Genomic DNA, 26,524 nt, shown 5'->3' with positions numbered 1-26,524 from the left:
TCCACACTTTACAAACAGTGCTGCAGTGTATTATCTTATACATACTTCTTTTAGCACATGTTTGAATCTCTCTGTAAGACAAATTCCTAGAAATGTAAACGCTGAGCCACATATATGGACTTATTAGTTTGCTACATTTTGCCAAATTACCCTCTACAGAAGTTATACCAATTTAACTTCCACTGGCAATGTATGAGAATACTTGTTTCTGGCCAACTGCTAATACTGAGCATTATCAAACTTCTTTATATTCACCACCCTCAAAGATGAAAAACAGTGTCTTAGTAGCTTTTATAGGCATTCCTTTTAGTATGAGTGAGGTTGAGCATCTTAAATTCCAGCTGTATTTATCCATTGGATTTTGCCACATGGCAATTGCCATTGACCTTGGTGGGCCTAGTTTTAGTAGCATGAAGGAGGCATAGTCCAATTAAGAGAGGACTAAGGAATAAACAGGATGTAAAAAGTTGAGAGTTGGAGTAGGCAACACTTTGACTAAGGAAGAGCGAAATACGGGAAATGGTTGGAGGGGGAGGGTTGTTTTTTTTTAAGTGCTTAAAATGCAGATGAGAAGAAACCCTCAAGACCCTGAACCATGTTTAAATTGCAGGGACTTTGGGCACTGCCAATAACTAGCTGGGCGACCTTGTATAAGTCGCTTAACCTCTCTGGGGACTAATTTTCCTCACCAGTAAAAATGGGGCGAATAGTCCCTACCACGTAGGGATGTTCTAAGGCTTAAATAAGTGAACACATTCAACAGTTCAGCAAACGGCCTGGCAAATTGTCCTACTGTAGGACCCAACGGCCCACCTCCCCAGATCTCTAGCTGTGTTTTCAGAGATAACGACCTTCTGAAAGCATTTTCACGGTTCCAGCCTCTGCAGCCTCTGGACTGGAATGGCTGCCTGCGAGGTTTAGACACGGCCGCTGTGCGCAGGCGCGCGCGGCGAGCGAGGCGGGGGCGCGAGGGGCGGAGCTGCGGCCCCCTGGGCTGTTCCGACGATCGCGCACCGCCCCCTCCGCGCCCAGCGCCCGCCCTTGCTAGCAGGCGCCTCCCGCCCCCCGCATTGCTGATGCTGCTGCTGGCCGACATGGACGTGGTGAATCAGGTACGCGTTCCAGCACCGCGGACAGAGCCCGCCGCTGGCCGGCCTCCTCGCCGGGGTCGCTGCGAATCCGCCGACTCTAAGAGGTGGTGGCCAGAATCCTAGCAGCGGACACCCGGTCCCCGGCGCTGGGGCTGGGGTCTGCGGCAGGCGAGGGGAGGAAAGGGGAGGTGGAGAAAAGAAGGAGTGCGCCCTTTGCCGCAGCGAGGGCCGTCCTCACTGCCGCAGCGGGGGCCGCCAGAAGCCAGTTCCTTACGGGCGACCGGGAAGGAAGAAGGGGTCTTGGAGCCAGGGTATGGGCAAGGAGGGAGGGGAGGGGAGAGTAGAAGGAAGATGGGGGGTGCTGCAGATGAGCTAGGAAATAGAGCGACAGAAGGCGTGGGGGCGGGGGTGAAGGGGAGGGCTGACACCTGCCCCTTCCAAACAGAGATGGTACCCTGATAGACGACCACCTCTTCCCCCAGAGCAGACCAAGGGGGACGATCAGTTTCGCTTCTCCCAAACCCCTAGTCCCCCTTCCCCCAGCACATATGCAGTGAAGCCATGTCCTAGCCCTCCTCCACCTTAATCAAATCAGTCCAGACCCTCTCTGCCATCGAACTCTTCTTCACCACCTCAGAACCTCGCCCATCTCTAACCAGGACTAACCCCTCCCCATCCTCATCACCTTAGACACCCCACCACCGTCATCTGACTCACCTTTACCGCTGCAGATCCCTCCCCCACCCTAGCAAACCCGACTCCCTCCCTGTTATGACTCACCTTCACCATCCAAGACCCCTTCCCCCACCCTAATGAACCCCAACTCCTTCCTCACTCTCTCCACCCGATCCCCTTCACCATCTGACTCACCTTTACCTTTTTAGACCTTCTCCCCTTCCCTAACTAGTCCTGACTCCATCCCCATCTTACTCACCCCTGACGCCCTCTGCCATCTATCTCACCATCTCCCCAGACGTCCCCACCAGCCCTGAACCCAGGGGACCTTCTCTCAGAGACCCTGAGCTCACACCTTCCCCAAAGTGTCACTTTCTCCTTTTCACCGCCTCTCCAAACGTCACTCCCTCCCAGAGATCACATGCCTTATCCCCAGGGGTCATTGCCTGGTGGCCTTGTCCCCCACCTCCCTCTCCATCCCCAACAACCCCACCCCTCCCCACCATTTCTCTCCTCAGCTGGTGGCCGGGGGTCAGTTCCGGGTGGTCAAGGAGCCCCTCGGCTTTGTGAAGGTGCTGCAATGGGTGAGTGTGGTCTGGGCTGTGGGGAGAAAGAGGGAGGTAGTGGGGTCTGGAAGAGCAGGGATGGAGTAGGGATAAGGAGGGAGGGATGGATGGGTGGGGGGGGGCAGAAGGGGGTGGGGGAATTGGGCTCCTGGGTGAAGTCCCAGGGGGTTGGGGCCAGAGAACAGATGGGCTGTGATGTGACGCCACATAAGGCCAAGGGTACCCCCATTCTCAAGTGGAAGATTGCGACGTCCTACTTCCTCTCCTGAGGTGAGAGGGGGGCAGGGGAGGTGGAGACTGAAGCTGGTTGCTGCAGGGAGAGACGAAAAGCCAGAGAAACCCAGAGACAGTGAAGGAGACAGAGAGAATGGGAGATTGGGAATGATGGAGACAGAGATGGAAATACCAGGAAAAAAGTGATATGGAGATGGGAGAGAAACAAACAGAAAGAGACAAAGAAAAGGGAGACAGAGAAAGATGCACAGAGAACAGAGATGCAAAGAGAAACAGACACAGGAAGAGAGGAAGAGAAATGCGGTGGGGGAGAGAAAGAGACAGAGGGAGAAGAAGAGACCCTCCGGGAAAAGGGAAAAGGAGAAACCGATAAACAGAAGGAGAGGCAGGAGGGAGACAGAGAGAGCACCATAGAGATAATGTCAGAGACAGAGCAGGGAGATAGAAACAGACAGACCAAGAAACAGAAAGACACACACACAAACATTCAGAGAGAGAGAGAAGAGGCAGAAAGAGACACACATAGATACTAGAGAGGCAGAGAGAGAAACAGAGATACAGAGAGACAGAGACATCTGAGAAAGACAAAGACATATTGAGAAACAGAGACAGAGAGATACCGAGGGAAACAGACACAGAGAACAACAGAGACAGGCAGAATACAGAGAGAGACAAAGACAGAGACAGAAATAGACTGAGACAGAATAAGGGGAATCAGAGCATTATTGAGAGGTAGAAACCAAGAGAGACACTGGGAGAAAGACTGGAAGAGATAGCCACACCCCTCTAATCAGCTTGTCCTTGGGCCTCGCTGAGCCCTGATTAGGGTGGGGGTGGGGACCAGTCCATCTGCTGCTGCCTATGCTGGGCCCCATCTGTCCAGAGGAGGGCAGCCCCATCCCACGTGCACACAGGCTCACCGTGGCCATCCCCATCCCTGCTGCCCAAGGTCTTTGCCATCTTCGCCTTTGCCACATGCGGCAGTTACAGTGGGGAGCTCCAGCTGAGTGTGGACTGTGCCAACAAGACCAAGAGTAACCTCAGCATCAAGGTCGAATTCGAGTACCCCTTCAGGTGTGCCCCCACACTAGCCCACCCCTGGGATCCTGACAGACCTGGGATGGGGGTGGGGGGTGGGACCGGCCAACACCTCCTCCCCAGCGGCTCCTGCCCAGCCCCAACCTCGGGAGACCACACCCACTCAGATCACTGCGCATGCACTGAGCACCTACCTTGTGCCTGGCACTCCTCTGGACATCTAGGACACGTGGTGACCAAGACAGGCATAGGCTGTTGCCCTCTGGCTGTGTTCTAGTGAAGAGGAGGGGCAGGAGACTGACAATAAACAAGATTCAAAATTATATATATATATATATATATATATATATATATATATGCACACATATATATATCCTTAAGGCAGTAGGTGCTCAATTAATGTTAGCCAATATTATTATTTAATTCCCATTCGTTCATCCCATACACAGTTTTTCAGAACCTATTGTATGTCAGGTACTGCTGAAAGTGCTGGGGATATAACAGTGAACAAAACAGACCAAGCTCCCTACCCTCATGGAGCCAACATTATAACAAATAAACAAATGACTAAAGAGGATAATTGCAGATTGGGAGAAATCCAAGGAGGGCATCTTCATGCAGGGTTTTATGATAAAGAATAATGAGGGGGTGCTGCTTAGCCATGGGGAAGGATTAAGCCAAATTAAACAGTTCTGAGAGTTATTGAGCTCATACCGTGTGCCGGGTGCTAGGTACACAAGAGTGAGCACAAGCAGGCAAGGTTGCTGCACTCATGGGGAGGCTTACCTCCTAGGAATGGGAAGACAGAGACCCACAGACACAATTTCAATAGAGGCTCCTGAGGCTCCTCCACTACTAGGACAAATCACATAACTGCTCTGGGTCTCCATTTCTTCATCTGTGAAAGGGGATAATAATACCCACCTTACAGGGTTATGATAAATATTAAATGAATTAATACTTGTAAAATGCTTAGCACGGTGCCAGGCACACAAGAAGCGCTCCATAAGTGTTTGTTAAAATAAGGAAAATAAATAAGTTTAAAGGACTCAGGAAAGAGATCAGGGATTGAGTTGGAAATTAGGGATTTTTGAGCACTAAGGGTAAATGTAGGCTCAGGGGATCACCCAGGGTGAGAGGCAAGACTGAAGAGAAGATAGGCCAGCGCAGGGCCTGAGCAATAATCAAAAGAAAAGGGGGCACCAGGGAGGCGTGGTCTGAGAGGCTGGGGAAGGGGGGGATGACAACCAGGGATCCACCAGTTCACAGAAGCCAAGAGAGTTTGGGGAAGGAGTGGGAGCTGCAGCATGGGATACTGCTGAGAGCAGGCCCTTTGGGGATCTAGAAGACCAGAAAAATCTGTGGACACCCCAACTCCTCCCATGTCTAGGACCTCGGGTGCTGAGGATCTGCCCTTCACCCCCAAGCCTCCCAGGGGAAAAAAATCTTTGCCCTGTGTCCCCCTGACCAACCCTGCCACTGCCCCAATAATCCCCCCCAAAGACCCCTCATTCCCCCTAGAAACCCAGAAACTTAAACCCAGCTCCAACTCCTAGCTCCATCGTTTAGCAGCCATGCAGCCCTGTGCAAGTAACTTAGCCTTGCAGAGCTTGGGTTTGTTCATCTGTAAAACAGGCATAATAATGCCTGCTTTAGAGAATTGTGGGGGAGGGTCATTAAGTGAAGAAATTATGTAAAATGCTTGGAGGTGATCAATAAGTGTAAGCCTTTCCCTTAGAGCCTTTGCTATACAAGGGCACTGGCACCATTTGGATCCTGCCCCCCAACCTGAGGCCAGAGCTCTGGGACTTCACCCTGCTCTTTCTCTCCACGCACGTTCCTCCTTATGACCCCTCTTCCATCACACCATAGGAAAGGCCTTAGCCTCACATGCCTTCCCAGTCTACAGCTCCCCCCCACCCCCGCCCACACCTCACATACACGAATCCTGTTCCAGCATCCCTTCTACCCTCCTGTCTTTCTGTCTGTCTCCTCCTATTTTATAGTCCCTGGGCTCTCCTCTGCTATGTACACATTTGTTTTTCTCTTGGGGACCTGAAGTGAGGTGGGGAGAAGAGTCAACATGACGTAAGGGGAAAAACACAAGGTTCAGATTCCAACTCTGTCATTCCTATACAAGCTGTGTGACTTTAGGCAAGTTAATGCGTTTCTCGGAGCCTCTGTTTCTGCCTCCATATACTTCATTTAATAAACATTTATTGAGCGCCTACTATGTGGCAGCACTGTTCCAGGCCTTAAGGGTACAACACTGAACAAAACAAAGGAAAAAGCCCTGCCCTCTTGTAGTTACAAGAAAAAACAAGGAAAAAAGTAAAATACATGGTATGTCAGCTGGGGTATCACAGCTACAGAGAAAATGGAGCAAAGAAGGGGGCTAAGGAGTGCTGGGAGGGAATGGTTAGATTTAATTAAATAGATCAGGGAAGACCTCACTGAGAAGGTGACTAGTGGAGCAAAGCTTGAAGGAGAAGAGCATTCCAGTGCAAAAATCCTAGGGTGGGAGGGTGCCTGGTATGTTCTATGAATAACCAAGGGGCCAAAGTACCTAGGTTGGAGTGAGGGCTGAGTAATACCTATTTCACCAGCATGCTCTCAGCAATCAATGAAATGTGACTGGTACACAGTAGGTGCTCGTGAATGGTTATTTCCTCCTCTTCCTGGGACCTTGTCAGAATCTGGGGGACACCCATGACTGGGCAGGGGGGAGGGGAGGGAGTTCTTAGGGCCTGGGCCACACCTGCCCACCTCTCTCCACAGGCTGTACCAAGTGTACTTTGAGGCACCCACCTGCCAAGGGGACCCTAAAAATATCTTCCTCGTGGGGGACTACTCCTCATCGGCTGAATTCTTTGTCACCGTGGCCGTATTTGCCTTCCTCTACTCCATGGGGGCTCTGGCTACCTACATCTTCCTGCAGAACAAGTACCGAGAGAACAACAAAGGGCCCATGCTGGTGAGTTCCCACAGCCATTCGTATGCATACAGGGGCCAGGGGACATGGAGCCTTAGGGACACAGCCATGTTCAGAGGCCACGTCAAATCCCAGACAGGCCCACATGCAAGCGGCCCTGATAACAGCCGCACACATTACTGCTGCTGCTGCTATGAGCATCAGAGACACCGAATCAGAGTGACAGGGACACACCCACAGCCCACACAGAATCCCAGACACCTGGAAACTTGCCACCTCTCACAAAACCCTACAGTCTAGATGAAAGAAAGCAGCACACAGAGGTTCATTGTGACAATCATGCTTGTCATCACACCACACAGACACACTGATTCCTACACAGCTGTACTCATACACCCTCATCCCAGACACAAAATGACACAAATTCCCACATTCAGATAAAAGTGGAAAGACACACTACTTTCCACAGACTTGGCAACCATCTCACAGAATCACACACACACACACACACACACACACACACACACACCACATACCACAGTCACACTCCCACACCCTCTGTCACATACACATACATGCACAGACAAGCCCAAGCTAGGAGGGCCACCTTCAAGTGAGTGTTGGGGGCTTCAAGAGCTGGAAAGGCAGGGGAGAGACAAGCCTCTTCTGGGAGACGCCCCTCCCAAGAAAGCCTGTGATCTGAGGAGGCCCCACAGCCCAGCATGAAGCAGCCCACTCATGGTACCATCTCCCTCCCCCCTGCCCGGCCTAGGACTTTCTGGCCACGGCAGTGTTCGCCTTCATGTGGCTGGTTAGCTCGTCGGCCTGGGCCAAGGGGCTGTCAGATGTGAAGATGGCCACGGACCCAGAGAACATTATCAAGGGGATGCCTGTCTGCCACCAGACGGGGAATACATGCAAGGAGCTGAGGGACCCTGTGACCTCTGGCCTCAACACCTCGGTGGTAAGCCCTGGGAAGCTGGCTGGGCCAGCTGGGGAGGGTGGCTGGGAAACTTAGTCTGGCATGGGGAGTGGTGGAGAGAGAGAATGAGAGGAGAATTCAGAGGAAATCCAAGAGGGCTCCCTGGAGGAGGCATGCCAACAACAGAGCCTTGTAGGATGAGATAGCAATTATAACCACTGTGACACCACAGACTGTCCCCAAAAGGGGAACGTGAGATCTTCTGTCCAGTTAGGTTTGGGAGACCTGGATCACAGGCTCAGCCTAGTCATGTAGAATCTCTGGCAACTCAGTAAGTACCCTCTTGGGACCTGTTTCCTTATATGCAAAATGAAAGAATAACTTGAAATGTTTCCCGTATGGACGCCCCCTACTGGCCAGAGTCAGACTGAGCTCAAATCCGAGCTCTGCCACTTGCAAGCTCTAGGACCTGAAACTAGTTACTCAGCTTCTCAGGCCTCAGTTTGAGCATATAAATTGAAAATAAGAGGTCCTGCTCCAAAGTTAAGTAGTGAACTAATAACATACAACGTGCTTAGAAAAGGGCCTGGCACATGGTAAGTCGTATACAAGTGTTACAGATCCTCAGATTCCAACTCTTTTTTTGTCAATTGCTGGCTACGACAGATCTAAGATCTAAGCCACTAAGCCTCTGTGCACCTCAGTTTCCTCAGCTGTAAAGTGGAAATATTACTTTCCGTCCCCAAATTGAATTACATTGTATATATTTATACAAATGTATATATTTGTTTTAATATAAAAGCGTATATTTATATACTTTATACATGGGTATTTATACATATATTTGTATATACATATGTATGTGTATATATGCATCCATTAGCGGTATATCTACGTATTTAATAAAAATTTATGCTTAGCATTTTACTATATATTACAAAATTAGGTTTACTATATTTTGTACATGTATAAACGTGTACATATGCAAATACATAAACACATATATGCAATACTGATATATCTCAACATCCCCGGGAATCTGAATTCTAACACGCCCCACGCCCCCCTCCCCACCAAGGTGATTTTTGTGCACATTGACATTCACGCGCTGGGACTCGGAGGGTCAGGGTCTCGGAAACCACCACTATCCCGGGGCCCGCGAATCCAAGCCCAACGCAAGCGGCCTCGATGTTCCCCGGGGCCGCCAGGGCAATGGGCGCAGGACAACAGCCGAGCTTTGTCTCCCCGCAGGTGTTTGGCTTCCTGAACCTGGTGCTCTGGGTCGGCAACCTGTGGTTCGTGTTCAAGGAGACAGGCTGGGCCGCCCCATTCCTGCGCGCTCCTCCCGGCGCCCCCGAGAAGCAACCGGCGCCCGGGGATGCCTACGGCGAGGCAGGCTACGGGCAGGGCCCCGGCGGGTACGGGCCCCAGGACTCCTACGGGCCCCAGGGCGGCTATCAGCCTGACTACGGGCAGCCCGCCGGTGGCGGTGGCGGTGGCTACGGGCCTCAGGGCGACTACGGGCAGCAAGGCTATGGCCCTCAGGGTGCGCCCACCTCCTTCTCCAATCAGATGTAGTCTGGTGAGTGACAGACAGGCGGGGCGGCCAAGGAGGGTTCATGATCCTTTCATGGGCGGGTTAGTGAACCAATAGGAGTAGGACACTGGCCGGACAGGTAAGGATGGGAATTTGAAGGAGCCAATAGAGAGGCGGAGCTACGTGCTAGGGGCGAAAAACTAGCCAATGGTGGAGAGCAGAAGAGTGGTGTTTGAAAATAGGCAGAATGAAAAGCCAATGGGAGAGAGGTAGAAGTGCTGCTCTGAGGGAAGGGAGGGGAGAGAGAAGTGGGCAGAGCAACCAATGAAAGGAGGGAATAACAGGAGGACTTGCGTAGTGGGAAATCCGCTGGGCGCAGGAGCCATGGAGGGAAGAAGAGGTGGGTCTTATCCAATACGTTATGATAAGGCCAATAGATGATGAGGGTAAACGGGCTTGGATCATGAAGGTCAGACAAGATCACTAATCCGAAGGAGGTGACAGATCCGCCACCTCTCCGCAACCCTGGAGGCGAGGGAGGTAGTGTGGAATTTCAAAGAAGAAAAGGGCCCGGGTGGAGCGGGGCGGGGTGGGGTGGGGGGGGCGCATTGGAAAGTCTTGCCGGCCTTCTTGTTGGGCCTCAAAAGAGAAGCGAGATTTCCCTCAAATGTGAGGGGGGAAGACGGGGAGTAGAGGCAGGCTGATGGCGTTAGAGGGGAAAGGCAAGGAGGTGGCAACACATGGGTGGAGGTAGCTTCTGGCACTTGGCCAGGATGGAAAGGGCAGGGAGGAGTTTATCAGGCATCCCATATCTAATTCACTAAAAATTCCTGTTGGCTCTACCTTCAAAATATATCCATAATCTTCCCACTGTCCCCCTGGACCTCTTCACTGGTTTCCACCCCCATTCCCATTATATTCTGCTCATGGCGTGGGAAACGATCCTGTTAAATCCTAAATCACTCCACGACCCTCCTATGCTCAGAGCTCAGAGCTCTACCGGGGCTCCCATCTCACTCAGATTAAAAGCCAAAGCCAAAACTATGACCCACGAGGCCCTACACAATCTAGCCCCACCCTTCACTCCTCTGACCTCTCACCTCCAACCACTCCCCCGCACTCTGTTCCAGCCACACTGGCCACATCAATGTACCAGGCACAGTGCAACTTCACAGTCTTGGTACTTGCTTTCCCCCTGGAGTTTCACACCCACACACACTGATAACCTTACCTGGCCAACTCCTTACAAGTCCCTTTTCTTACCTCTCCCTGTGCTTTTCTTTATCACAGTCTGTAATTATTAGTTTATATGTTTATTGACTGTCTCTTCTACTAGACTAGGGGATGTGACCATGACTAATTTATGCTATAGACACATCACCTAGAGCACTACTAATGGTAAGAAACATTTATTGAGGAAATAAAAGAAACAACACAGCATGAGACATTTTACTATCATTTTACTTTTCTTCTCTGCTTAAAATCTCCAGTTGATTTATACCTTATCCAGAGTCAAAGCTGAAGTCCTCACAACCTTGTCTACGAGCTCCTATGTGACCCCATTACCTACCTCTCGGACATCACCTCCTACCATTCTCACTTGCTCACTCCACTGAAGCCCCACTGATCTCCTTGCTGTTCCTCAAACACACTAGATGTGGTCCCACCCCAGGGCCTTTGCACTGGCTGCGCTCCCTACCCGGAATGCTCTTCCCTCCAGTTATCTGCGTGGCTCATTCCCTCACCTCCTTAAGTCTTTATTCCAATGTCACTTTTTCAATGAGGTCTTCTCTGACTACCTACTTACTACAGCAACCTTTCTTCCCCTACTGTCACTCCTAATCCCCCTCGCCCCAGTCTACTTTTTGTTTTTCCATTTCACTTATTATCACCTTATGTCATACTAGATAACTTATTTATACATCATGGTAATTGTTTAAGTCTTTCTCCCTTGCTACAATGTAAGCTCCACAAAGATAAGGATCTTTGCTCTGCTCAATATAGTTTACCACCAATGAGGAGTACAGTATCTGTTAACAGACTTTTTTGGATTGGGAGAAGGGGAAACCATACTTTCTTTGGTACCTAATCTAGTGAAGGCAAGGTATATCTTCCCAGCAGGGGCAGCTGGGATGAAGCTGACCCCAAGACTATAAGTGAAGGAAGAAGGAAGGAAGAAAGGTCATGGCAGGTAGTGGGTGAAGCCAGGGCAGAGGCATAGCAGCCCAGCCCTTCCCTAAAGGCACCACCTGTGTCTGGACCCCCTCTCCTTTTGTATCTTTTGTCTCCACAGGTCAGTGCAGCCCGGGAGGACCCCGTTGGTAGGCAAGAGCTCAGGAGAAGGACTGCCCCCCGTTCCCATCCCTACACCCCAGGTCTCCACCCCTCAAACCAGGAGACCCTTAACTGTCTTTGCTGTTTATATATATATATATATAATATATAAATATCTATTTATCTGTCTGAGCCCTGCCCCCACTCCACTCCCCTTATGCATTAGGGACCCGATCTTGCATGGGCCCCTCTCTTACCCCTACCCCTTCCCCTTCATCCTTTGGCCCCTCTCTGTTCCCTGGCCCTGTGCCCTGAGGTTGGGGGGCTCTGTAAGGGGGACAGGGAGGAGACAGAAGGCTGTGTGGGGAGGGTGGGTGTGAGTTCAGGCTCTCCCCTCTCTCCCTCCCCTCCTCCCAACTCGGGCCTTGATTCCTCTAGCAATGCCTGAACAGGGGCCATTAGGGAAAATGCAACTCTGAAGAGAGGAGAAAGGCAGAGGCTGGGGGAGCTTGGGACCCAAGGTGGTCTTGGAGAGGACCTCTAGAATGAACAGGGCTAGTAAGCAGAGGGGTTGGGTTCCAGACATACTGGATCTGGAGTCTGAAGAAGAAGGGTGCCCTACAGCATTCTAGAATGGGGCTTAGAAGGAAGCTGAAGGTGTGGTCCTAGAAGGGGTGGAGCTTTGGGTGAGGCAGCGGGTGGGCCCACAGTGGGCAGGGGTTGGAGTAGGACAGGGTTCTACGGAAGGAGTGTGACTTGGGACCTGGACACTTGGTTTGGAAAAACGCTAAGGGCGTGGTTCTAGAAGGGGTGGGGCTTGAAGCAGGCTGTGGGTGAGGCCCCAGAGTGGGCGGGCCTTGGATTGGGACCAGAATCTATGGAAGGGGTGTGGCTTTGAACACTCCGAGAGACAGAGTTTGATTCTAAAGGGGGCCGACCTTGGGCAAGGCAAGAAGTGGAGTTCAGGAATGGGCCAAACTTGGAGTGAGGTCGTGGTCCATGTTCTAGACAGTTCAGGACTTAGAGTGGGGCGTGCATGGTGGTTTCTGAAGGAGCAGCCCCGGCCCCGCAAAGGAGCAGTGAAGAAAATGTGTTTTAAAGTGGTTGGGCTTGGCAGTGGGGAGGGCGAGGTGAGAGGCTTGGTTAGGAGCTGAGGGATGGGTTTCGTTAGGGGTAGGGGGGAATATCCTTGGCCAAGGCTGGGGACTGAGGAGGCCTGGGAAGAGCTGAGAGATAAGACTTGGAGGGTAAGGGGTGGGATCCAGAGAGAGGCACCCCCCACACCCTTGCCTACCCCGAGATGGGACAGCTAGGCAGAGGACAGAGCCAAAGGGTCTGTGGGGCCGACCTACCCTTCTCCACCCCCCCCCGGCCTCCTCCCTCCCTCCACATCCCCATCCGTCCCGGAGTGGTTGGAGGCCCGGTCTGGAGCCCCTATCCTGCACCCTCTGCTGTGTCTGTGACGTCGGTAGTGCCTGTGCTTGTGTGTTGCCATTTTGTCTGGCTGTGGCCCCTCCCCCTCCTCTCCAGACCCCCACCCTTTCCCATGCCCTTCGGTATTGTTTGAAGACTCCATCCCCGAGAAGGAAAAAATATGATTAATTCTTCTCCCCTAAATAAACTCCTCAACCACCTAGTCCACACGGCTCTTACTTCTCAGTGTGTCTTTTTGGAGGGGGGAGAGAAAGATGGGGAAGAGGAGGCGAGAGGAAGCTCCGCCTCTGACCTGCTGGACACCGTTCGAGTCACCCCACCATTTTCGGCCCCTCCAACAGTGTTTTGCCGAGCCCTATCCTCTGTGAAGCCTCTCGCCTGCCGATCATTCTAAGTCACTCTCTGAGTAGCCCTGACAACTGCCCCACTACTGGCTACCGAATGCCCAGTCTTTCTAGGGTTCGGTTCTAATTCTGGTCCCTTAGCCATGCCCCTTCCCAGCCCCTGTGGAGCCCTGTCCTTGAATCCCCAAACGGTTCAAAGGGAGACTTCCCTCTAGCCACCCGCCTCGCATTCTTCAGACCCTGATGTCTCTCTATTTCCTTGTCTCTGGTCCAGCTGGAGAACCGGGAGACCGACTAGGCTGCAAGGCCGGGAGGCGGGGCACCAAGGTGACTCGTTAGTTCTTTCATTCACTCCCTATAACCTGTCTCAGGCTCCTCCCTGGGGCAGGGAGGGGCGGGAAGTGACCAGGATGTGCGTAATGGGGCGCGGTGGGGATGGGGGGTGAAGTCCCCGGCACCCACGATGAAGAGCCCGGCTGACCGCCGCCACCGCGGTGCCTAATTAGAGACCCTGGCCGGGCACCGGAGTTCTGGCTGTGTGCCGGGGACCCCCTCCTCCCAGCCCCGAGGCATAGCGAAGCCTGAGAGCGCGGAGAGACTCCTAGCTCAGGGAATGAGCTCAGGGAAAGAATCACTGGAGAGAGAAAAGTGAGAGCAGGGGAGGGAAGGCTTGAAAATCTATTTCTCGGGACTTAGGGGGCATCGCAGCTGGGCCTGTAAAGATGGGGAGCGAACAGGGAAGAGGGCCTCGGAACCTGGCCGGTAACTTTAACCCCCTCCGGCTCTGAAAACGGATGAGAACAGGGACGTGGGGCGGGGACATAAGATCGAGCTCTCTGATGGGGTGAGGGAGCACCAGCTGGGGCTGCGATGGGGCTTGGGACCATTCTTGCAGCATTCATCCGGGGGAAAGAGACCCTCAGAACATCACCAGTGGGGAGGGGGCCAAGAGGTGGCTTTAACCCATCCCCCAAATAAACATCCAAGATAAATCACACAAAGCGTCAGTACAAGTACTGTAGCGCACACTCCTTGCGGTCAGGTCGCCACTTCCAAGTTCCCAGTCCTCCACTACAGAGCCCTCAAGGCCTAGAATGTCCTGTGAGAGACCATGTGGAACCCTGGGGGCTCTGGGGCCCGTGTTTTCTGAGGCCCAGCTCCCGCCCAGGCAGGAGTGCAAGGAAGCTTTCGCGCACGGCGTTCCTGGGCTGCGCGCCCCTCACCTCTAGGCAGGGGGCGCCTTGGCCCGGGAGAGACAACAGGCCCAGGGGCGGACCCCGCTGGGCGCGCTCCTCCTACGCCGGTGTCAGGTTTACGGAACCGAGAGCTCCCCTGCCGGATGCGCGGTGGCCAGACGGCCACAAGGATTCCATTCGCCTGACCCGGCCCGGCTTGACCCTGCCTGGGCGCGCCATGTTCGCGCGTGGGTCCCGGAGGCGCCGCTCAGGGCGCGCGGTGAGCGAGACTCAGGGCAGCGGTGGGGGTCAGGGTAAACTGAGGCCCGGGAGAGGGAGCAGGGGATAGGGATAGCGAGGAGGCGCTCCCAGAGGATCTGGGAATCCCCATCCTCAGGGTTCCCAAACCGGAGGGCCTGGGACTGCTGGAAGTATGTGGATGAAGGAACGTGGTGGCCCTTGCTCCCTAATCACCTTTCCGCACACTTTTATCAGCACCCCGGGGACCTGGTGCACTCCCCTCTCCGGTGAATTATGGGAGGGGATTCTGAGAGCCAAAAGATTGGGTCCTGGAGTCCTAGATTGAGCAGGGGCCTCCTGAGCTTATGAGAAAAGGGACCTCTTCCTGTACCTTGGCGGAAGGTGAACTGAGGAGTGAGGCCCTACATTCCTGGGGTGCCCTAATACTGAGAGTCGAGTGGTTGGGATTTGTGAGGAGAGGGCTTCCAGGCTTCCACTTGAGCCAGGAAGCTTTTGACTTCCTAGATGGGAGGGTCTCTCTCTTCCCTTGGAGGGGCTGTCTGGGTGGGGTCTGCGTTTGGTGGTCCAGAAGAGTGAATAGCCCTAGGATATGAGGGGTAAGGGCCAAGGCTTCTTGGGGTGTGGGTTTCTGAATGGCTCAAGGGCCTCCTGAGATCCTGGAGGAGGGTCTCAGTTCCTTGGGTATGAAAAGGTGAAGCCAGGGTTTGGGGGATGGGCTCTTGAGCTTCTGAAAAGAGGAGCAGGGCTCACGTGGGGATCCCAAGTAAGGACGGGGTCTCAGATTCCTACCCTGTGGAACTGGAGTGCTGCTGGCTTCCTGAGTGGAGAAGGGGCCGAGATGAGGCCTGAGAGGAGACACCCAGATTAGGGGCTCTGCTTTGGTGGGGAGAGTACTCTGAGTTCAGGGGGAGGTGTTTTGAGGCCTAGAGGAGTCAGAGGCTGGTGGGGAGGTGTCGAGGTTGGGTGAGGGGAGTCCAGTGCTGGCCCGGGGAGGGGAATTCCCTGAAAGGGGCGGCATACAGGGAGGTGGCCTCAGCTCCCCCGCCTCTACCTCGGTTGTGTCCCCCTCCCCCGCGCTCTGGACTCTGTCCCAGCCTGCCCGGCGTTGCCCTGGTGGGACATGCCCCGGCGTGTGGTTGCCGGCCTCGGAGTGGAGAGGCGGGCGTTGACTTCTCTCTCCCTCCCCGCCCGCGCGCACCTCGCCGGGTCCCGCGTCTGCCCCCTCCCACTACAGCCTCAAGAAGCAGAGGACCCAGACCGAGGCCAGCCCTGCAACTCCTGCAGGGAGCAGTGCCCCGGCTTCCTGCTGCATGGCTGGAGGTAGGTGACCATCCCAGGACCTTGTCTTCGTCAGGGTCCTGCCCTTATGGGAACCTGCCCTTAGGGGAACCCCCCCAACTTAGGCCACGCCCCTAGGCTTGAGCCAGGTCTTAGAGAAAGCTCAGGTCCAGAGCCCCGCCCCTGACTCATTCCCAATTGTCCAGTTCCCAGGAGAGCTCCGCCTACTACACAGCCCCGCCCCCAGAAATGTGCTCCAAGTTTCTGAGTCCCATCTCTAGGGAGATCCTCCGTCCCGGGCTCTAAGAACCGCCCACTGACCTCCAGCCCCCTTCTGGGGCTCAGAACTCCCCTCCCAGACCCAGGTCCTATCCTAGTGGAGCCCTGTACCCAAAACGTCCCATAAAATACCACAGACAGAGCCCTACTCACTCAGGCTCAGAGCCTCAGCACAAGCTAGAGCCCACCCCTAGGGAAAGTTCCCCCACCACGTCCAAAGTCATGAGGGGAAATCCCTAGATTTATAACTCCAATCTCAGACTCAGAGCCCCACCCCTACTCAGGCCCGTTGCCGGGAGAGTGTGACCCAAGTCCCAGTGCTGAAAGTCCAGGGATGGCCTTGAGACCTGCCACAGCCCCACCACCCCTTCACATCCTCGGCCCAGGCCCCGCAGCCCCACTCCCAGCTCACAGCCCTGCCCCCAGCTGGCCGCTCTGCCCCTCACAGCCCCGGCCAACTCCCGACAGTAGTCTGGCTCACAGCCCCACCTCCGCTCAGCACCGCCCCCAGGCCCCTGTCTGGCTCGGAGTCTTTTGCTGGTGATAATCTGAACGTCTCTGGCCCTCAGTTGGACTTCCTTGGGCTGCCAAGAGGTCCAAGTGGGCCATCCCTTAGGAGCTGACCCCACATCCCGGTCCCCTCAGAAAGATCTGCCAGCACTGCAAATGCCCACGGGAGGAGCACGCCGTGCACGCAGTGCCTGTGGACCTGGAACGCATCATGTGTCGGCTAATCTCAGACTTCCAGCGCCACTCCATCTCTGACGACGACTCCGGCTGTGCCTCGGAGGAGTATGCCTGGGTGCCCCCTGGTCTCAAGCCCGAGCAGGTGACCAAACACCACCACCCACTCTTGCTCACCAGTGGGCACACACACACATGCACACTCAAGTGGGAACCTATTTCCAGGGAAACTCTAGGGTGCGTGGTCAGACTGTGCATGTCCTTCTGACCCCTCTGTGGTCTAGCAGGGAACCCTGATTGATCGCTGGGCCAGTTCCTCAGGACCTGTTCACCCCTCTCCTGTCCTCCCCTTACCTCAGGTCTTATCCCAGCACTTCATTCACTACATTTCCATTGATTGATTCATTCAACAAACAGTCACTGAGCACTTACCGCATGTCAGACAATGTTCTAGGCACTGAGAACACAGCAATGAACAAAACACAGAAAAATACATCTGCCCACATGGAGGTTGTATTCCCAAAGGGAGCAAGAGCCAATAAGCAAACCTGTAAATATACGTCAGATGGTGTAAGGGCTACGGAACAAATAGAGCAGGGAAGTGGAAGAGAGGGAGGGGGGAGAGAGAGAGAGAGATGTTAGAATTGTAAATAGGGTGCCCAGGTCAACCTCTGTGAGTGTATGATGTTTGAGCTTCTTGAAGGAGGTGAGGATGTGAGCCATGCAGATATCTGAGGTTAGAGCGATCCAGGCAAGGGAAACAGCTAATGCAAAGGCCTTGAGGCAGGAGTGTGCTTGGCATGTATGAGAAACAGCGAGGAGACCAGTGTATCTGGAGCACAGTAAGCAATGGGGCGAGTAGTTGGAGGTGAGGTCAGAGATGGCGGAGGCCATGGACAGAACTTTGACTTCCACTCTGAATGAGGGAGAGGACACAAGAGGCTTGTGAGCAGAGAAGGGATGTGATTTGTCTTAGGACTTAACAGAATCCCTCTGGTGCTGAGTGTAGAATGGACTGTAAGAGGGTGGAAGCAGGGGATCAGTGAAAGGGAGGCTACTGCAATGGTCCAAGTGACTGATGATGGCGCTGGCAGTGGAAGTAGTGAGTGGTGGTCAGATTCTAGTTATATTTTGAAAATAGAGCTGAGAGGATTTGCTTGTGGGTGTGACAGAGGAGTCAAAGATGACCCCAAGGATGGATGGATTGACTGATATGGGGCAGGCCAAGGCAGGAGCAAGTTTGAGGGCTAAGAGCATAAGTTTGGTTTTGGCTATCTGGAGTTTGAGATGCCTGTTGGACATCTGAGTGGTCACGTTGTCTGGAACTCAAGTGAGAGGTCACAGGGCTGGAGGTATGCATTTGTGAGGCATTAGCCATGAGATGGTATTTATAGCCATGAGGGTGGATTCGATTCCCAAGGGACTGAAGGTAGACAGAGGCAAGAGGACCAAGGACTGAACCTGAGGACCCTCCCACATTTAGGGGTTGGCCAGTTGAGGAGAAACCAAAACAGGGGCAGAGAAGGAGCAGCCATTAAGGTAGGAGGAAACAAACCCAGGGCTGTGTGGTGTTCTGGAAGCTAAGGGAACAGAGTGTTTCCAGGAAGAGGGAGTGACCAGCTGTGTCCAGTGCTACTGATGGGTCAAGTTGGATGAAGACTGAGACCTGAACAATGAGTTCAGCGATGTGGATATCATCAATGACTATGACAGGAATAGCTTTGGAGGAGAGGCAGGGACAGAGGGGGCGGGGAAGCCTGACTGTAGTGGGGTCTAGAGAGAATGGGAGGAGAGGAAGTGGAGACAGCAAATGCACACAACTCCTTCAAGGAATTTTGCTATAAAGGGGAAAGAAAAGTGGAGCAGCAGATGGAGGGAAAAGTGGGGTCAAGACATGAGGGAACTCTCAGTATGCTTAGGAAGTGGCAGAAATGATCTGGCCTGTAGGGAGGAGGGGGTCAATAGAAGTTCCCTCACGATGACTTTAATTTTCTCAGAAAAGTAGGGACCCACCATCCCACTGCATCACCCCTAGTCTCAATTGTTTTCTCCCATCCCCCATGTCCTCCCAGGTATACCAATTTTTCAGCTGCCTTCCAGAGGACAAGGTCCCCTACGTCAACAGTCCCGGGGAGAAATACAGGATCAAACAGCTGCTGCACCAGCTGCCCCCACATGACAGTGAGGTGAGGAGACAGAAGACAGGAAGGGCATGCCAGGTAGGGGACACAGCCTGGACAAATGCTTCTGGAAAGAAGTGGGCAGGGTCAGAGGAGGAAAGGTGAGCTGATCTGAGGTGACAGGTCTGGACAGGCAAAACCACAGCTGTGCCTTGGCAGAAGAGGTAAGGGGTGGGTATTTAAGGCAGGAAGCACCATCTATATAAAGGCCTAGAAGTAAATTTTTTGAGCATAGATGAAATTTGGAAGAAGGCTGGGGGCAGGCATCAGGGGAGGAGCCTGGAAGATCCCCACTACTCCAGGCACAGTACTGCACAGCTCTGGAAGAGGAAGAGAAGAAAGAACTCAGAGCCTTCAGCCAGCAGCGGAAGCGGGAGAATCTGGGGCGAGGCACCGTGCGCATCTTCCCCGTGACCATCACTGGGGCCATCTGTGAGGAGGTGAGCCATAGAGGGCCTCAGTGAGTAATGGTGCCTTTGCTCCAAGCCCTGGGGTACAGGGCCCATCTGCCAGGCCCTGGAAAGAGTTTTCTCCCCTCCATGCAGTGTACATGGGGCGTGGGCTATCTCTTTGGTCCTCTTATGATTGAGACTTGTCTTTAAGAACCAACCCACAGTGGCAGGGCCTGTCTCTAGAGCTGGGTGATGGGTGGGATTTATCTCTAAGGCCCCCCTGGTGGGTGGAGCCTAACCTTAGATCTTACTGTTAGGTGAGGTCTGTTGCTAAGATCCCCCAACTGGGCCTGGCCTGTCTCTATGGTTTCCCCAACCCCCTAAAGGGGAGACTTGCCTTTAAGGCCACCCACGAGAAATAGGGCCTGTCTCTGTGGTCTCCCCCAGGAGCAGCGTCCAGGGCCTATCTCAAAGTTACCCCCTGGATGGGGCCTGTCACAAAGGCCACGGGGAAGGCCCACGTGTGACACGCCTTGGCTGACCCCCATCCATCCTACCATCTTGGTGATGGTGACAGCATCCACCTGTCATTTGGCAGTGCGGGAAGCAGATTGGAGGTGGGGACATCGCCGTGTTTGCCAGCCGTGCAGGCCTGGGTGCCTGCTGGCACCCACAGTGCTTTGTGTGCTCCACGTGCCGGGAGCTGCTGGTGGACCTCATCTACTTCTACCATGCTGGCAAGGTCTACTGTGGTCGCCACCATGCTGAACGCCTGCGCCCGCGCTGCCAAGCCTGTGACGAGGTTCGTGTCTCTCTGCCCAGGGGTGTGAACGGAGGGTGGGCAGGGGCAGGCCCTTCTGATGGCCATGGATGGCCTTTGCCCCCCAGATCATCTTCTCCCCTGAGTGCACAGAGGCCGAGGGCCGGCACTGGCACATGGGTCACTTCTGCTGCTTTGAGTGTGAAGCATCACTGGGAGGGCAGCGCTATGTCATGCGTCAGAGCCGCCCCCACTGCTGCGCCTGCTACGAGGCCCGCCACGCGGAGTATTGTGATGGCTGTGGGGAGCACATTGGTGGGTGCACATGGGACTGGATGGGGGATGGATGGACAGCTGGGTCACAGCCCCACCGCCAGGATTCTTCCTGGGGGCATCTTCCAGGCCCCATCTTCCGTTATACCCCATACTTTAAGTCTAGCTCCAGCACTGTAGCCCTATACCCTTCCCTACAATTCCATTACCAATGTCCCCCCATCATGCCATACTTTCTAAACCCCACCTACACTAGGCACCACTACACATCTAGGTCCACCTCCAGAGTGCCCTCTAATTCCTAGCCCTGCCCCCCACCATAGCTACCCTCCTACCCTCTCAGCCTGGCCCCTACTCCAAGCTATGCCCTATTCTCTAAGACTCTCCTCCATCAGCCTAGGTAAACCCTACCTTCTAAGCCAGACCCTACTCTCTAAGACCCACTCCCTTCCCACCAAGGCCATGCCCTACCTTCTGTGTCCTGCCGCCACCACCCAGGCCTCTTCTTCAGGTCCACCTTCACTCTCCTTCCACCTGAAGCCACCTCTTAATGTCTAAGCCTGACCCACATCTTGGAGTCCAATGTCTACCCCCACCCTGGGAAAGAAAGGGAGGCAGAGGAGACATTTATCAGCCAGTTTCCAGGAGAGAATGATGAGGAAGGGCCCCATTCTGGAGAGGTGGGAGGAGAGGGCATCTCTGGGTACCCTGCCTCAGATTCCCTGCCTCTTCCCAAGAAGGGCCCCTATTCAGGAGGGTTGGGAATATGCCTGGGGGCTCTGCCTCAGTTTTCCCCCTCGTGTCCATCCCCGCAGGCCTGGACCAGGGCCAGATGGCTTATGAGGGCCAGCACTGGCACGCCTCAGACCGCTGCTTCTGCTGTAGTCGCTGTGGGCGAGCCCTCTTGGGCCGCCCCTTCCTGCCACGCCGTGGCCTAATCTTCTGCTCCCGAGCCTGCAGCCTGGGGTCCGAGCTCACGGCTCCGGGGCCCGGCCGCCGCAGCTGGAGCGCAGGCACGGTCTCCACACCTCTCACAGCCTCTACAGCCTCTTTCTCTGCTGTGGAGGGGGTATCTGAGACCTCCACAAAAGGCACCAGCACCGAGCCAGCGCCTGGTGAGCCAACCTTCCAGCCACGCCCAGCCACTCCGGTGCTCCCGCCTCAACCCTGTCCCCGCCCCTTGATTCGCCCAGGTCCTTCACCTGTGGCATCCCTGGCCCCGCCCCCATCACAGCCCCGGCTTCGTCCCCAAACCATTCCAGGCCTAGTCTCCATCCCCAACTACACCCCAACGTGAACCCAGGTTCCACCCCACTTCTGTACAGGGCCCTTTCCCTACCTCAACTTGTCCCAGCTTGAGCCCAAGTTGCTCCTTTCCTCCAAACCCTCTACCCCTCACCCTCCGCCCCCCAGGCCCCGCCCCCAATCTATCCCAGACCCTGTCTGCTCCAGCCTATGCCACTCCCCTTTCACCAGAAGCCACGCCCCCACCCCGGCCACACCCCATACACCAATCCATCTGGTCCTGTTCCTCCTGCTTTCAACCTTCCCTCCACCCCGAACCTGCCCCAGGCCTCACATTTCCCGGACTCCCCACCTCGCTGCCCCGCCCCATGCCTGCCTCCACTTTCCCAGTCCTGATGGGGGAGAGAGAAGGCCCTTTCCAAAGGCCTCCCCTGGGCTGGGGTAGGGGTGGGGCGAGAGATACAGGGAGTCGCTCCATCTCTCTTTCCAGCTGCAGGCTCCGAGGAGCCTGCCCGCTTTCTGAGAGGGGCCCCTCACCGCCACTCCATGCCCGAGCTGGGGCTCCGCAGTGTCCCCGAACCACCCTCAGGGCCTGCCGGCCAGCCGGACCCGCGCCCAGAAGATGGTGCCTTTGGTCGCCAGAGCACCCCACGCGTCAGCTTCCGCGACCCTTTGGTGTCTGAGGGAGGCCCGCGGCGGTCCCTGAGTGTGCCCCCAGCCCAGCGCCGCAGGCCACGCAGCCCCCCGCCCAGGGGCCCCATACATCGCCGCCACCCCCACCATCACCACCACCACCATCACCGCCGCCACTCTGGCAGACGTCGCCACCATCGATGTGACTTGGGATCAGGGTCGGACTCGGGATCTTGCTCCAGCTCGCCCTCCAGTCCCAGTTCCGAATCCTCAGAGGACGACGGCTTCTTCCTAGGGGAACGCATCCCACTGCCCCCACACCTGTGCAGGCCAATGCCTGCTCAGGACACTGCAACTGAGACCCCCAATTCCCCATCTCCACAGCTCCCCAGGAACTCTCGCCCAGGGATGCCTCGCCAGGCCAGAGACAAGAACTGCATCGTGGCTTGAAGGAGTGACAGTTCTGGAGGGCTGCATTCTCAAGTCAGTGTAGATGATGACCCAGCCCCCCAACTTAAGTCATAAATCCCTTGCCTTCCTCCCTCCTTCATCTGTTTGTATTACTGAATTTAATATTTGTTTTAAAACAGGCCTGGCTTCTTTACCTCCTTGCTCCAGCTGCTCCAGCTCCCCCCAGTTTTCCCCCTCCTGATGCTTGAGATTTAGCTACATTTGATCAAAGGATTAATTTATTCACTATCATATGTTCTAATAATCTGCTTATTATTTATTTATTCCTCCACAGAACCCCTCTCCTCCCACACACACATGCACACTGAGAAGGTTATTAGGAGTGGGTTACAACCTGGGGCCTGGAGTCTGAAATCTGAGGCACCCTCTTCCGTCATTTTGTGGCTTAGGTGGGGGCATTGTCCAGGCAGAACTGGTGTCTCCATCTGGATACTGCAGAAGGAAGGGGGAACCTAGGCACACCCATAAAGGTGGCCATACCCAGAGGAGTTGATTGGCAGCCTGGAAGACAAATTCTCGCGATAAAGGCACTTTTACCTCAGTAGGGGGCTGGGAGTTGACTGGGAGTGTTGTAGTAGGGGCGGGGAGGAGTTATTTCGATGGAGGTGTTATTTGCAGGTTGCTGAGAGAAATGAAGGGAGTTCACCTACACCGGGCCATCTGCAGGGTCTGCAAGAGGAAAAGAGAGGACGCATTGGCTGGATCCATATGTCCATTTTGCAGATAAGAATACTGAAGCTTATGGTACTTATTGGCACTAAAGCCTTAAGTATCAATAAGAGACAGAGTTGGCATTCATGCCCCTTGGGAGACCCATTTTCTTTTCACCCCCTTAGCAACACCCCCCCCAACACACCCACACACTTACCAGTAGGGGCTGCTGTATGTCTTTGCTGCCGCAAGGGGAAGGTAATGTAGGCATCATAGCCAAAGAGGCATGCAGCGATTAGGCCCAGCACCTGGGGATGGGGATGGGAGTGAGGTGGGAGTGGACTAGGCTAGTCAGCCTATTCGGCCTCCTTGTATCCACCACCTCCAGTGACTACCCCATGCAGGGATGGTAGCTAAAGCCCCAGGTTGGCAAGCCAGAGAGCCCCAGGGAAAGGCCAGAGACTGGACTCTACCCCACCCTCCCTCTTCCTAGTACCTTTCAACACAGTGCAGCCACACAGTGGCCCCACATATAGGGGACGCCATTCATACTGTACATTGAGACAAAGCTCTAGCAGATGGTATAGTCTAGTGTATCGACAAAGGGGCCACCTCTCTGTGCTTCCCACAAAAGTCCCTGTGTCGGACAAGGGATGGCCCTTTACAGCAAATGATTTGGGGAGGACAACCAGGGCCTGGGTCAGACTTTCCTGCAGGCCCTGAGGACAAGTGTGACCTACTGTGGGTCACACACTTTCTGGCAGAAGCGGAGGCAGAAATGACCCCAGGATCCTCAAACCCCTCTCTCTGTGCTTTGGAGCTGACTCCACAGCCTTTACCCCTGCAACGATTTTGGAGTGGTTTCCTCTCTCAACAAGCACAACAATGGAGGTGATCAGGTAGAGGATGACCGCTACAAGGGTTCGGAAGAAATCCTGTGAGGTGTAGGGAGAAGAGGGAAGTCAGTGTCCAGAATTCCCCCCACAATCCCAACTTCCCGAGCCCCTCCCTAGCCTTGCCATTGTGGCCCCTTTCTCACACTCCAAGGCCAGTTGATGAACTGTATCTTGGTGTGCAGGTCACACATGTAGACGACAAAGAAGATAGCAGCAAAGATCATCTCTATCACCGACAAGAAGGAGTATCCTGATGTCGAGGCACCGAAGCAGATCAGAATCACCAGGCACAATATCTGGAAGGATATGTGAAAGGGGGCCTCGATCAACTCCCAGGGCTGAGGGGACTGGTTTAAATTGGGGGCCTCAAACTCAGATGCATACCAGGACTGTAAAAATGACAAATAATAATAGCTAAACACTTATTGTGTGCACACTGTGTTGCAAATGTTGTTCTAAGAGCTGTACAAGTATCAATTCACTCAATCGTCACATCAACCTAATGAGCTGGGTACTATCATTAGTATCTTCATTTTATAGATGAGAAAAGTGAGGCACAGAGACATGAAGTGACTTATCCAGGATCACCCAGCTAATAAGGAGTAGATTTAGGTGCCTCAGTTTCCCCTCTTTTCCCTTCTAGGATGGCCTGCCGGGAGTGGTGCCTTCAGGTGTTTTTTAGTGAGCACTCGCGGCGCCAGCTTCAGGGCTTTGACAGGGCGGGACGTGCGGTTCTCCCAGCAACCCCTTTGGGAAACGGTGAGAGCGATACCAGAGGGGCAGGGCTCCATTAAAGGCGCCGCACCCCTTTTACAAGTGACTCAAAGGAGGCGCCCACTTTGAGAGGGACGGGAAACCAAGGCTCCCAAATAGCTGAGGACCTCCCACCCCACCACAGAGAGGCGAGGAAGAACTGGGGGAGGGCTGGTCACCCTACCCCGCGGGACTAGCGCGCGGGGGCTCCACCCCAACAGGTCCCGCCCCTGGGCGCTCTGCCAACCCTCCCGCCAGTGCCCAGGCCGCGCCACGCCCTGCCACGGGATGCACCCCAACACCCAGCCCCTGGGGACCCCTCCGATGAGTCCACCGATAAGTCTATGGGGTCTCTCTCCATGGGGGCCCCCATATGCCCCTATGGGCCTCTTGCCTGACCCCGTGGGCCAGCAGCTCCCGACCACCTTCTCCAAACTTCACTGACTCGTCCTCCGTGCGCCCCTGGTTTCGGGCCTGCGCCACCAACCCACGCACCCCTCGCTCCACTGCCAAGAAGCCCGGGCCACGCGCCTGCCTCCCCCGGAGCTGCCCCACTCCGCGTAGTCCAGCCACCCTACCCCGCCTTTGCCCACCCGCCAGTCCCGGGACGCTCACAATCTCAGCAAACAGGAGAATTCCCTTTCGGGTGCGTGAGAAGTTGGTGCAGGCGGCCCAGCAGCCGGGGGCCGAGAGGCGCTCGGAATCCGCCATGGCGTGGACCGGAGTCCCGAGAGGCGCGGAGAATCTGCTCGCTTGCTCGTGGGTTCGAGGACGGTACACACCCAGCCGTCTTGCCCGCCGTCTGGCCGGGAAGGGGGCCCCGGGGCGAAGGAGGGAGTGAATCACCGCGCGGAGCAGAAGCGGGCGGGGCCGGAGCGGGCCGGGCCAGGTGGCCGCCGCCCCGGAAGCCCCCTTGCCCCTCCCGCCAAGGATTCTACCCGCCCGGCGCACAGCCCCCAGGGCGTCCCATCTACGGGGTCGCCAGCCTCTGAGGCTTGGCAGTTCTGCGAGCCATGTGTTGCACTGGAGAGGCCCTTCACGCTTTTAGAATACCAATGCGCCTAGGGCTGCCTCAACTCAGAACCATGGGGATTTGGCTTTGGAAGGGAATGCCTCAGTTTCCTTAGCTGTAAAAACGGCTGAGGCCAGGGTTAAACTCAGGTATGTTTCCAGAATTCGGAATATCTTGGATTTTAGAAAGTTTTCTCAATACGTATAAGGCATATTATTTAACACTCTCAGCGGGGTCTGAGACTGTCCCGTTAAAAAACCAAACAAACAAAAACACGTTAATATTTCCTCAAGGAATGGTGTGGACATTCACAGTAAGAGGGATAGGCCAGGACCAAAAATCTTTCCTGGTTAAGTCAGGTCAAGTTTTGTAACCAAATTGTGCCCAACTTGTGGGAAAACTGTTGGTTTCCAAAGCTTTTTGGATTTTGGAATTGTGGATAAAAGATCGTGGACCATGGAATTAACCTCTTAGCAGTGATGGAATGAGACCTCGCCAGTGCACAGGCTGAGAGAGAACAAAGCCTGTTGAGCA

At 54.6% G+C, this 26,524-nt stretch overlaps 3 protein-coding genes across 3 annotated transcripts; 2 read left to right on the top strand and 1 right to left on the bottom strand.

Moving 5' to 3' along the window:
• Positions 1-1,094: 1,094 nt before the first annotated feature.
• On the top strand, positions 1,095-11,961 carry SYP (synaptophysin; the record flags this gene model as incomplete). Its single annotated transcript, XM_079910950.1, has 7 exons — positions 1,095-1,112; positions 2,285-2,350; positions 3,516-3,640; positions 6,383-6,578; positions 7,309-7,500; positions 8,710-9,040; positions 11,289-11,961. 6 exons carry the CDS (start codon positions 1,095-1,097, stop codon positions 9,034-9,036), a joined length of 924 nt encoding a protein of 307 aa, XP_079767076.1. The 3' UTR covers positions 9,037-9,040; positions 11,289-11,961.
• A 2,456-nt stretch (positions 11,962-14,417) lies between these two features.
• Positions 14,418-22,744, top strand: PRICKLE3 (prickle planar cell polarity protein 3). Its single transcript, XM_079910797.1, has 9 exons — positions 14,418-14,502; positions 15,718-15,803; positions 16,686-16,869; positions 18,797-18,910; positions 19,207-19,344; positions 19,895-20,098; positions 20,185-20,371; positions 21,145-21,444; positions 22,065-22,744. Exons 1-9 carry the CDS (start codon positions 14,461-14,463, stop codon positions 22,655-22,657), a joined length of 1,848 nt encoding a protein of 615 aa, XP_079766923.1. The 5' UTR covers positions 14,418-14,460; the 3' UTR covers positions 22,658-22,744.
• A 183-nt stretch (positions 22,745-22,927) lies between these two features.
• On the bottom strand, positions 22,928-25,940 carry PLP2 (proteolipid protein 2). Its single transcript, XM_079910487.1, has 5 exons — positions 25,594-25,940; positions 24,369-24,521; positions 24,169-24,264; positions 23,547-23,637; positions 22,928-23,347 (listed from the first exon to the last, which is right to left on the bottom strand). The coding sequence occupies exons 1-5, from the start codon at positions 25,687-25,689 to the stop codon at positions 23,325-23,327; spliced, it is 459 nt and encodes a 152-aa protein (XP_079766613.1). The 5' UTR covers positions 25,690-25,940; the 3' UTR covers positions 22,928-23,324.
• Positions 25,941-26,524: the final 584 nt, after the last annotated feature.

Source organism: Stenella coeruleoalba (assembly GCF_951394435.1).
Source record: "Stenella coeruleoalba genome assembly, chromosome: X".
Classification (NCBI taxonomy): domain Eukaryota; kingdom Metazoa; phylum Chordata; class Mammalia; order Artiodactyla; family Delphinidae; genus Stenella; species Stenella coeruleoalba.
Note: the sequence above shows the minus strand (reverse complement) of the source record. Positions and strands in the feature narration are given on the sequence as shown.